The sequence below is a fragment of the Balaenoptera acutorostrata genome, chromosome 1 (genome assembly GCF_949987535.1).
Source record: "Balaenoptera acutorostrata chromosome 1, mBalAcu1.1, whole genome shotgun sequence".
Lineage (NCBI taxonomy): Eukaryota > Metazoa > Chordata > Mammalia > Artiodactyla > Balaenopteridae > Balaenoptera > Balaenoptera acutorostrata.
This window is the reverse complement of record NC_080064.1, coordinates 167,577,242-167,589,707: the sequence shown is the minus strand read 5'-3', so window position 1 is coordinate 167,589,707 and position 12,466 is coordinate 167,577,242. Positions and strand designations below refer to the sequence as shown.

The following is a 12,466-nucleotide window of genomic DNA, read 5'->3' as shown; positions in this document are numbered from 1 at the left end:
CCTTCCTTTCTCCCTCTCCTTGCTCTGTATGTATATCAATTAAAGTATGTAAAATAAAAGCAACAAATAGATTGTAGATAATTTACTCTATTTTAAGACACAGTGAATTTTGTACAGAAAAGTAGTATTGGCTGGATTATGAGCTCTTACTGCTTAGTTATTCATTCCTGGTTAAAATATCTCTGGTGGCCTTACATACCCTGTAGTAGTTATCAACTAATAGATTTCAAAATGCAAAGACAGCCCTAAAGAGATAATTTTTTTTTCTCCAAAGTATTTTGTCTTCTATCAGGAATTTGTCATTAGGTATTATACAGACCCAGTGGATAGGTTCATCTCTGGCATGGATATCTGACAGAAACGGCATTTCTCTCAATTATGCTTTTTCGTTAAAAAAAACAAAACAAAATGACTCTGAAAATGAAAGCATAATTTATGTACCTCCTATAAGAAATGCGTAAATTATGGGAAATAATAAAGGAGCAAGATATAATTGAAAATCAACAGCTCTACGAGTTAAGAACCTTCTCTCTACGACTCAATTGTTGTCAGTTACTGCTTAACTTAACGCTGGGTTTTCCTTTTTGCTTTCAGGAAAACCTTTAACTTACGCCCTGGGTGTTGCCTGTCCACAGTTTCCTGGTGGCTCACCGCTTCTGCCTGCTCCAGCCTTGCTCCGGCAGCTTCAAGGCTTCTGGGCTTCAGAGCTTGTTGTGAAAGCTTGCTGCTTTGGCCTGCTACCCCTGCTTCAGGTGTCAAAAGCTTTTAATTAGCTTGCTTCCTCTAATTACCATAACTAGGCCCTAATGTGTCTGCATAACCTAGTCTTAGGGTCTGAAAGGAGAATTATTTTTAGCCATTCATTCTTCCTTAAAAACTCTGTACCCTGGCTCTCCTGGGAGTCAAGGGAGAGTGAAAGAAGTTTGAAGTTATATTGCATGATTCACCTTTGATAGCCTCTGTATATGGGCTAGTCTTCAGTCCATAGGGGCACACTGGCATGGGCATACTATATTTTTATAGCCAGTGTCTGCTCTAATTGGTCAATGCCCATGCCGTACCAATTTCTAAATATTTTGACTATCACTACTATATATATAAGTTACAACTCCATAGAGAGGATACCTCTAGCTGGTTTAGTGAACTCTTTGTAGTGTTTTTAGTTTGCTTGTTAAAGAGACTCAGTATTTTTTTTATTAAATATTTTGAATACAGACTGATCACTAACAGAACAGTTTATAAAAAACAAATACAGTGATTTCCATACAGATGAACAATGATCACCATTAACATGGCAATAGGAATCAAGACTATAGGCATGATGAATGGGAAGATCTCTTCAAGAACCTGGAGAACTATTCAGTACTCATAGCAGTAAATAACTCTAGCTCTGTAATCAGGTAGTGAGGACTGTAGAACCTACTTCAGAGTGGTGTAGGAATTGATTTTGGCAGCATATGCATTGTGCTCAGCCCAGTGCCAGTCACAGTAAGCTTTCTATAAATGAGTGTTTTTGTTTATTATTATTAATGATAAGTGATGGTAGACATTATACAGCAGAGATAAAAAGGAGACAAAGACACAGAGCAATAAATAGTGAACAGTAACAATACACAAAAGATAATAAAAGCTAAGTTGTGAAGTTGAGACTTTAAAAGCCATACATAATTGTTAAGAGAGCAACGTGAGCTGGAATAATCTGGTACACACTTAAACCTTAAGATACAGAATTGTATCTCTTTTATCATAATGCCTTATTTTTTATTTGAGTTTCAGTATCAATTTAGTAGTGTACTTGAAGCTGAGCATATTGATGCCTTTCAACTTTCTATGTATATATACTCATATAGATTACAAATCACTCGTGATTTATTCAGTAAATATTTATTGCATACCTATTGATTCCCAAGCACTGGGCACATACTAGTGAACAAATGAGAAAAAAATAATACCTACCCGCATAGAGCTTATGTTCTAGTGAGTGAGGCAAACAGTAAGCAAAATACATAAATAGAATATACAGTTTGTTAAGTAAAAAGAGCTAAGGGGAAAAGGAAGCAAAGACATGGGATAGAAAGTGTGAAAGGGCAGAATGACATTTTAGGGAGGGAGTGAGAGAGCAAACCATGTAGCTATAGGGGGGAAAGACCATTTGAGACCTACAGAATAGTAAATGCAGAAACACTAAGTTGAGATTGAACAAGGTGATCAGTATGTTTGGAGAGAGTGATCTAGGAGGAGAGTAATATGAGATCTGGGAGACCACGATATGTTGGACCACGCTACTTAGAAGTTATAGCAAGGACTTTGACTTTTACATGGAGAGAGATCAGAAACTGAAGTTTTGGAGCAGAGTGTCATGATCTGAGCTAGTTTAAACAGAATCACTGTGGCTGATGTTTTGAGAACAGATTTTGGGCCATGAGAGCAGAAGTAGAGAGGCTAGGTAGGATAGTCCAGGCAAGACATCATGGTAGATGGGAATGGTATGGACTAGAGGAGGAGGTATGGCAAATTCTGGATATATTGAATGTAGACTAGATTTGTAGGACTGCATGCCAGCTGCTTCTTGGATATTGAAATTCTGTTTAATATAGTATGATCATTCCTAAGTTATATGTTGTATCTATAAGTGATGATTCTTAAATCGTGTTTAAGAACTCATTCATTTACATTTGTCACCTACTGATTTTTCTGTAGCATTTGCAGTTTTTCTAACATCATAGTGCTTTTAATACGCTGTCTTTAAAGGCAGCTCTATATTTGGTGTTTTTAAAAACATGTCTTTGTTCTGTATTAAATTTATCACTTCCCATCCATACTAAGTGTACTTTTCATTTTGATCAAATTATATAAGAAAGGACATTTTAACGTACTAACCTCTTATATGTCAGTTAGCTGTGGTTCTTGAAAATCTAGAACCTGAAGTTAGACTTCTAGGAGAATCTTCTTCTCCTTCTTCTTCTTCTTCTTCTTCTTCTCCCCCTCCTCCTCCCCCTCCTCCTCCCCCTCCTCCTCCCCCTCCTCCTCCCCCTCCTCCTCCCCCTCCTCCTCCCCCTCCTCCTCCCCCTCCTCCTCCCCCTCCTCCTCCTTCTTTATGAAATGAACGTGAAAATGATCTGTAGTGTTAAAGGAGAAAAGCAAGATCAGTTTTATTTTATCACTTCATCAACTTCATATTCTTGTCTCATCATGTCATCAATTTGATAATTTAAGAATATTTTCTGAACTGACTTTTAAAAAAATTGAAGTATAGCTGATTTACAATGTTGTGTTGGTTTCTGGTGTACAGCAAAGTGATACAGACACATATTTTTCATATTCTTTTCCATTATGGTTTATTACAGGATATTGAATGTAGTTCCCTGTGCTATATACAGTAAGACCTTGTTTATTTTATATATAGTAGTTTGTATCTGCTAATCCCAAACTCCTAATTTATCCCTCCCTCACCCCGTTTCCCCTTTGGTAACCGTAAGTTTGTTTTCTGTGTGAACTGACATTTTTATTTCACCACATCCCACCTCATTCCAGAAGAGTTTTTAGGCAGCTCATGAAACTGTTGTAAGATAGCTTTGAGAATGTTTTTCACCCTGCAGCAGCATGGCATTCCTGATTATCACATAGATGTGTAGTATGGGTCTCATTTTGGCCATTATCAGCCACACTATAAATACCTCAGTAATTAGTGGTCATTTAATGATCAGGATGAGGTATGGTATTCCATACTATCCCACCCCATGCTTCAAATTTTATATGTTCTGTACAGAAAATGTAGAAAGGGGAATAGAAATCATATCCCCTAGAAATACCTGATTTTTAAAATGTTTTGATGCCTGTCTTTCTCAGAATAAATATGGCATAGAAATGTATAGCTATATACTTTATGTTTATATATAAAAAAATTAATTTTAGTGTACAAATTTTAATAAACTTCTTTTAAACAATATATTGTGAACTTTCCCTATTAAATAGTATTCTTTAACATTTTCAAGAATATTAATAATTTTCTATTGTTCGTGATATATTCAGTCACTTTCACCTTTCAGAATATTTAAGTTATTTACAATATTTTACTGTTGGAAGCCACGTGTAAATATTGTGGCTTAGTTTTTATTTGTATATATATATATGTTTATTTGAGGATATTTCTAACTATATTTCTATGTTGATGTATGTGTCATGGGTATAAATTTATAAAGTTGGAAGTTGAAGAGATCAAAGCTTATTTCCTAGTTACAGAAATTGAAGAAATTAGGATGTATAACGTCTACCACATATTAGTGATAGAGTAAACAACAGTTGAGCGATTGGGCTATAATGTGCTTCGTGCAATGCTTGACACATAATAATAGCTATTGCTTATTGAACACCTATTAAGTGCCAGACCCTGTTTTAATATTTTATACTTGTGTATAACCCGAGTCTGGCTGTAGAGTCCATGCTATCACCACTACCCTGAACAGCCACAATAAGTGCTAGCTCAGTGTTTGAGTGTTCAATAAGTGCTAGCTTATTTCTGCTGCACAGCTCTATAATCCAGAGGTGGTTTTGGTTCCAATATTATTTGGATTTTAGAAAGGTAATTTAATACATACACTCTATTTTATATAACAGTCCTATTGGGGTTTTGAGCAGAACCTCATAAACAAATGCATTGGTGTTTCTGCAATGAAGCATGTTTATCTTTACACTGAGATTAAAAAGAAAACAAAACTCCCCCAAAATTATGCTTAGCCTGATGTCAGTATATGTTGCCAAATGAATTGTGAAAACCCTTTGGCTTTTAGAATTGCAGGTAAGGGATTGTGGACCTTCATAAAACTCTTAGAAGAGTAACTGGCATTTAAGACACACTCAATATGTGTTGGTGAATACTGCTACTACTATACTGGTTATCATCAGATACTTATATACTCAAACACATAGAAAATTCGTGAATCACACAGTGCTGGGAGGAGTTCTTTTCACACCACATGACCTGAGAAGGGCAAATCTAAGTGTTGGAGTCTTTCAGCCATTCTTCTTTAAATCAGAATAAGAGAGGGCTTAAGTGATGGCCATCCTTATCTCTTCCCTGTCTTAAATGCAGGCATGTCTAGCTCTATGCTCCTGTCCTTCCGTCTGTTTGTGCTCTCAGTTGTGCAGCATATGATTTGAGTCTACAGAATAGTGAAACTTGCGTTTTCAGACTTTCAGAGATCCTAGTGAAAAAATGTTTCAAGTTTTTCCTCGCTCTTTATCATAGCACTCCCCCCCCCACGCCTTTTTTTTTTTTATTGATTAATTGATTGATTGATTGATTGCTATGTTGGGTCTTCGTTTCTGTGCTAGGGCTTTCTCTAGTTGTGGCAAGCGGGGGCCACTCTTCATCACGGTGCGCAGGCCTCTCACTATCGCGGCCTCTCTTGTTGCGGAGCACAGGTTCCAGACACGCAGGCTCAGTAATTGTGGCTCACGGGCCCAGCCGCTCTGCGGCATGTGGGATCTTCCCAGACCAGGGCTCGAACCCGTGTTCCCTGCATTAGCAGGCAGATTCTCAACCACTGCGCCACCAGGGAAGCCCCCCATGCCTTTTTTTGTGGTGAGAACATTTAGATCTACTTTCTAGCAACTTCCAAGTATATAATACAATACTGTTAACTGTAGTCACCATACTGTACATTAGACCCCCAGAACTTACTCATCTCTCATCTTATAACTGGAAATTTGTACGCTTTGACCAACATCTCCCCGTTTCCCTCAACTCCCAGCCCCTTTCACCACCTTTCTAGAATTAGAATTCTAGAAATAGAATTTTCTGTTTCTGTGAGTTCACCTTTTTCAGATTTCCCATAGAAGTGAGATCATACAGTTTTTGTCTTTCTGTTTCTGGCTTATTTCACTTAGCATAATGTCCTCTAGGTTCACCCATGTTGTCACAAAAGCAAGATTTCCTTCTTTTTTATGGCTGAATAACATTCCATTTTCTTTATCCATTCACCTGTCATTGGGTATTTAGGTTGTTTCTATATCTTGTACAGCCCCTTTTCTTTAAACATGAACCAACTGATCCGTCATTTCTGCAGATATGACCAGGTATGACTAAAGTCTAAAGTGACTGCGTATGAATTTGAGATATTTCTTCTTCCTTCCCACCATTTTAATTGATGAGAAACTGTAATCACAGTCATTAGTATAACCATTTATGACAATTACCAAGATGTATTCTAGTTTAGATAATATTATAGTATTATACACTGATTTTAATTATATAGTCATATTATTGTTATTGCACTCTGATCCAAAAATAAATTTATTAAATGCCCCTGATATGTACATTTGCTATTAAGATTTAAAAATTTTTGGACTTGAGTTTAAACCTATTCTCTATGCTTAGAACTATCCTTTTGAACTGTTTGAAGATATGTTGTATATAGTTTGTTTTCTCCTTCTGCACATTAGAGTAGTATTTGTCTTCCCCCTACTCCACCCACCCCCAGTAACTGGAAACAGCCTTTGTCTCCTCTTATGTAGTTCAGTCTCTGCTCTATAGCATCTCAAGTGAGCTGCAAGGGCCCTTTGAGATTATCTAGTCAAACTGAGGGAGAGAAGTAGAAACAGAAATGTAATCAGTTTGTTGAGAGTGAAAATAGGGGATTACTTATTTGTATTTGACAGTTTTTTGATCCATAACTAAAATACAAAATACAGAAATATCTGTTCCTTTTTTTGTTGGAAAGGTATGTGTGAAGTCTACAATTTGTAGAGATGTTAGCCTTAATTGATCTTCAGGTTGTGTGTGTGTGTGCACGTTGGGGGTTGTGGTATAGTGTGTAAGAATATGTGGCATGTCAGTTTATGTCATACTGTTTGATCCCCTTGAAACATGTTTGTTTTGGCAGCTGGCTTTCCCTGTAGCATCCTGTTGGAATTTGGCATGCAGTGTTTAAGCTCTAGTTATTTCATTTGGTACATTTTGGTCAATTTCTTAGTGATAGTAGATATTGAGTTTAAATTCCAGAGCAGAAAACTTGAAAACAAGAATATAATATACAATCACCAACCGACACCATGTTCAAAAACACAGTTGTTTGTTTGGCACATGTTCACTAATGTAACTTTTTCAACTGACAATATTATTTGATTTAGGATCTTAGAATTTGAACTGCATGGAAATCTGATAATTTTGGTATTTATTTTTTTTTACAGAGAGGAAAAAGGAAAATGGATGACTGAAAAAAGTATTATTTGTCACATTTTAAAAGTTGTATTTCCTTTTCTAGGTTGCTGTAGTGAAACTAAAAAATGCAGATAAAGTATTTGCCATGAAAATATTGAATAAATGGGAAATGCTGAAAAGAGCTGAGGTAAGATTCTAATTATTGGAATATTTAAATAATATTTTAGAAATATTTTTAGAGAAAAATAAAATTATAGAGAGCCAATAGGTCTTTAAGTATCATTTAGTAACCTTTTATCTACGGTGGCATTATTTTTTAAGGCCTAAGAGACAAATTCAATAATTCACAATTACGATATAGTTATGATGAATGTTATATTTGTGATGCTATTTTAATATTATCTGAAAACCAAATGGAAACCCTTAGAATGTCAGGCTTAGACACTTATGTTAAAAGGATGTGTGGAAACCAGTTTCTTTTATAGGAAGAAATTTTGTAGTGATTGATATCCAATTTGATATAACTTGTTTATATTATTTATCTGTATTCTGCTATAAGCAAATTCAGCAGGAATTTTGAATATGGCCTGTAAGAATTCTGTTTATTGCTGACTATGCAGTTAAATTTATGTTTTGTTTTATATTATTAAAAATGGGAGTAAAATCTGCTGTTGCAAGAGTTGTCAGCATTTTAATCTTGGTGCTAGGTTTGAGGGAAAGACTGGAATGATGTTGAAAATATCTAATAGCCAATATGTATGTCAAACCTGACATTACACGTAAATTTGGGGAGTGGTTCTGGAGGTCTCCTGCTCTTCTGGGTTATAGTGAGTTGCTCAGTGAGGTAGGGCATTCAGAGGCCTCAGGGAAGCAGAACTTACCAGTGTGGAAGTATTTTAATATTTTAACTTACAGAAGGATTATACTGCTGAGTAGGCTGAGTGTTAGCTCTAGAGGGTAGTAAGATTCATAAGAGGATAATGATAAATTAGCCCTTAGAAATCTTTCTGTATATACCAGTACTTGTAGCAACCTGAAAAACAGCAAATACATAGGGAAAAGCAAAAATGGTTCCCATGATGATAGATACATACTGTGGTAGTGAAAGTAAATATTTCAATATTTCTTTCTTTTAGAAAATTTGAAGAAATAACAAAACACAAAGAAGAAACTAATAATCACTTGTATTCCATCACTTAGAATTAATAACATTTTGGGCAAGTTTTGCTTTCAGTCTTTTTTTTCTACTTGCCTACTGAAAAAAACTGCACACATGAAATTACAGATATATTCTTTGTAAAACAAATAATAGCACATTACAGATAAAGCTAAAGTACTCTTTGACTATACCCCGCCCAAGTCCAGCCCCTCTTTACCTCCCAGAGGTAATTACAGAGGTAATAAAACCATGTTTAAAAGTGTATCTGGAAAGTTGTATGTCATTCTCTGACATATGTGCCAGTGCCCGTTATATTCAATAACTTCAATGTTTACATTTGTATTTCCCTAAAACTGAATTGCCTTACTGTCACTGGTCATATTTTCCAGGTAATAAACACTGAGATTGAGTTTAGTATGCAGTCTGTTTATTAGGGGGTGCTTTTGAAATTGTCATTGACGGACGGCAAAGGAGGTGAAATATGATTTGTCAGGGAGAAGTCAAGCTGCCCCTTCAGCCTCTGTTGATCCAACAGGGATCTGTGGAGCAGAAATGGTCCTTCAGAGTTGTCCTGCCTTGGGCTAAATGGTTGACCTTTATGCACTTGCCTCAGTTAGTTAGTCATTGGATACCGGCTGCCTCCAGAAGGACACGGCCTTGGACTAGTAGGCTTTCGGTGGCTGAGGCAAAGCCTGGAGGGGCTGGCAGCATTGCCAGCAGTTGGAACAATAAGTCTTATTATTAAAAATTAGTAAAGAATTATGTTCTAATTGTTTTGCAGAACTCATAATTGTAGTGGTTTAGTGTTCCAGGGTTAGAACTTTTAAAAAATTTAATTAAAGTTTGTACTTACTTTTTATGATGTTGGATATGTTGGGGAAGAATTTTTTTTTTTTTAACATCTTTATTGGAGTATAATTGCTTTACAATGGTGTATTAGTTTCTGCTTTATAACAAAGTGAATCAGTTATACATATACATATGTCCCCATATCTCTTCCATCTTGCATCTCCCTCCCTCCCACCCTCCCTATCCCACCCCTCTATGTGGTCACAAAGCACCGATCTCCCGGTGCTATGTGGCTGCTTCCCACTAGCTATCTATTTTACATTTGGTAGTGTATGTATGTTGGGGAAGAATTTTGAAAAGAAAGAGTAACTGGTTTAACTTTCATTACTCACTGGAGGAAGTGGCAAAATTGAAGATAAAACAGGAATAATTAAAAATTAAATATTATTTTGTTGAATTAAAAGTCATTAATATGTTCTGTTTCTGGGGCAAGATAGAATACATGTGCTTCTTCCTATCTTTCCCATTAAGTACAGCTAAAGACCATGGACATTACATATAAAACAGATATACAAAGACTCTGAAAGGCAGAGAGAATGTGGAACAGCTAGGGGCCTTGGGACCCAAGGAATGTCACTCATTCCTTGAGGTCAGTATTATTCTGATGGAATAACCAGATAAGGACCATACAAAGAAAGTTAAAGATCAATATGCCTCATGAACATAGATGCAAATATCCTTAAGAAAATATTAGCAAATAGAGTTCAGCAATATATAAAACAAATCATACACCATGACCAAGTGGGGTTTATTTGAGGGATACAAGGCTGATTCAGTATTTGAAAGGAACTTGCCTCAAACTATTTGAAACTTTCATTTTTCAGGAAGAAATTCTACATTGAAACTTTTAAAAAGGAATTCATATTAAAGTAGGATGGAATTATATTTCTGTGCTTGAATTGTCAAATCCTTTTTTAAAAAAACATTAAAAAGAAACCCATTCTGATCATTACTTATCTAATTTTGGAAAACTGGTCCTACCAGTGATGCTTAATGAACTACAAATGAGCAGCAAAATTTCTTACTTTTTAAATCTGTGTATTGTTGATACTGTAGAACACTATTCAGAGATTTACCTTCAACCTGTGTCATATTTATTTCTATTTAAGGTATGTAACAGATATATAATTAGTGGGACATGGATTATTTGAAGATCCTAGGAAATTTGTCTCTTTCTATACCTGGCAGGTAGATAATTAGTAAATCTTATAGTTACAAAGATTAATATCTCTAAAGATTCATCATTTACAAACTTTGTTAGTATGTCAACAATCCCTTAAGTTAACTTCTCCTAATCTATTATGTGAATTTTACTTTCACTTCAAATTTATTCACCTCTTATTGATTTCACTCATATAGATGTCTTACTCATTTCGTTGGAAGATGCAGTATAGTTTACAGAAATGCTCTCCATCTCAAGAGTCAAACCTTTCCAAAGCTCAGTTATCTTATTCATTAAATAAAGATAATTGTCTCTATACCATAAGTGGAGGAATAATATATCTTAGTTTAACTGTGATAGTACTGGTTTATGCCTATTGTCTTATTTTTGTTATTGTTGTTAGCCCTGTTTTATTATTTTTATACATGTATGTGCCAGTAGTAGTAGCAGCAGTAGTTAATAGTAGTAATGAATTGAGGTCATTAGATTGGAACTGCCTCTACTTCCTGATCTGCTACGTATAGTAAAAAAAGAAAATGCAAGCACTCTAGAAAATAACAAGTAAAAAAATGAAAGCTTTTTTTCCCCCTCCCTCAGATGTCCAGTCTTTCTGTTCAAAGTAAATCATTATTAAGAGTTTCTTATTTATCCTTAATAGAAAATTTTACTATATTGGAATCATATTAAAAGGCTGATTTTTTTCACAGTGCTTTTATCACTTAATAATATATATTGGATTTTTCCATTTCCATATTTATACATTTACCTAATTCTTTTTTTAAAAAAATAAAGTATTTATTTTTTATTTTATTTTTGGCTGCGTTGGGTTCTTGTTGCTGCGTGCGGACTTTTCTCTGGTTGTGGTGAGCAGGGGTTACTCTTCGTTGCAGTGCGCAGGCTTCTCATTGCAGTGGCTTCTCTTGTTGTGGAGCACGGGCTCTAGGCACGCGGCCTTCAGTAGTTGTGGCTCACGGGCATGGTTGCTCCGCGGCATGTGGGATCTTCCCGGACCAGGGCTCGAACCCGTGTCGCCTGCATTGGCAGGCGGATTCTTAACCACTGCGCCACCAGGGAAGCCCTACCTGATTCTTTTTAATAGTTTCATTATACTGAATGGATATATTGTTTAGTAGGGTGATTTTTTTTTTAAACATTGATGGGCATTTAGATTATTTCCACCTTTTTATTATTTTTATTTGGTTTTTTCACCAAATCTAACTATGTGTGTTTAGCAAAGAGAAATTTCAAAACAAGAGAGAAAATAGTGCATCAGAACTAGTCACGCCACCTAAGAAGTATATGCAATGTAACATAGAAATAGAAAGGGCTGGGCTTCCCTGGTGGCGCAGTGGTTGAGAGTCTGCCTGCCAATGCAGGGGACACAGGTTCGGGCCCTGGTCTGGGAAGATCCCACATGCTGCGGGGGAAACTGGGCCCGTGAGCCACAACTGCTGAGCCTGCGCGTCTGGGGCTTGTGCTCCCCAGCAAGAGAGGCCGCGACGGTGAGAGGCCCGCGCACCGCGATGAAGAGTGGCCCCCACTCGCCGCAACTAGAGAAAGCCCTCGCACAGAAACAAAGACCCAACACAGCCAAAAATAAATATAAATAAATAAATAAATTAAAAATTAAAAAAAAAAAGAAATAGAAAGGGCTGTGAAATACTGTTAATCAGAGATATTGCTGTTGGCTACCCTGAGGTACTCCAGGTTGTGTATGCTGAGGTTGAAGGGATTTTAAGGATAATTTTTACGCTAAGGGATTTTCACGTCCTGCTGACTCTAGAATTTATCCACTCCCCAGATTAAATTCCTCAGTAGTGGAACTCCTGGGTTGTGTGGGACGGGTATACCTTTAAACTTCGATAGCTATTGCCAAATTGTCTTCTAAAAAAAGTTGGATCAGTATATCTTTGCACTCATAGTATGTAAACATGTCTGTTTTCTCACACATTTGCCAATTGTGGATGTTATCAAATGATTTATGTGACGTGTCTCATGTTTGATTTGGTCACCAGATATATATTAATGTGGAGATTTAAAAGTAAATTGATGCTTTGGTGTGTAAGAGCTGATATTTGAAGTTCTTGCATTTTGCAATTTAAAATTCCACTTGTTTATTTTTTAAAAATAAAAA

The 12,466-nt window shown here is 36.1% G+C and overlaps 1 protein-coding gene across 14 annotated transcripts in view; it reads left to right on the top strand.

Annotated features, from left to right (window-relative positions):
• The window catches only part of CDC42BPA (CDC42 binding protein kinase alpha), a 322,438-nt gene that overhangs the window by 96,404 nt on the left and 213,568 nt on the right, over positions 1 to 12,466 (top strand). For 13 of the 14 annotated variants that reach the window (XM_007167184.2, XM_007167178.2, XM_007167177.2 and 10 more), the window contains exon 3: positions 7,266 to 7,349. In XM_007167184.2, coding sequence (XP_007167246.2) covers positions 7,266 to 7,349 — 84 coding nt within the window. Of the gene's footprint in view, positions 1 to 594; positions 753 to 7,265; positions 7,350 to 12,466 lie in introns of all 14 variants that reach the window. The other variant, XM_057542580.1, reaches the window with a different exon arrangement.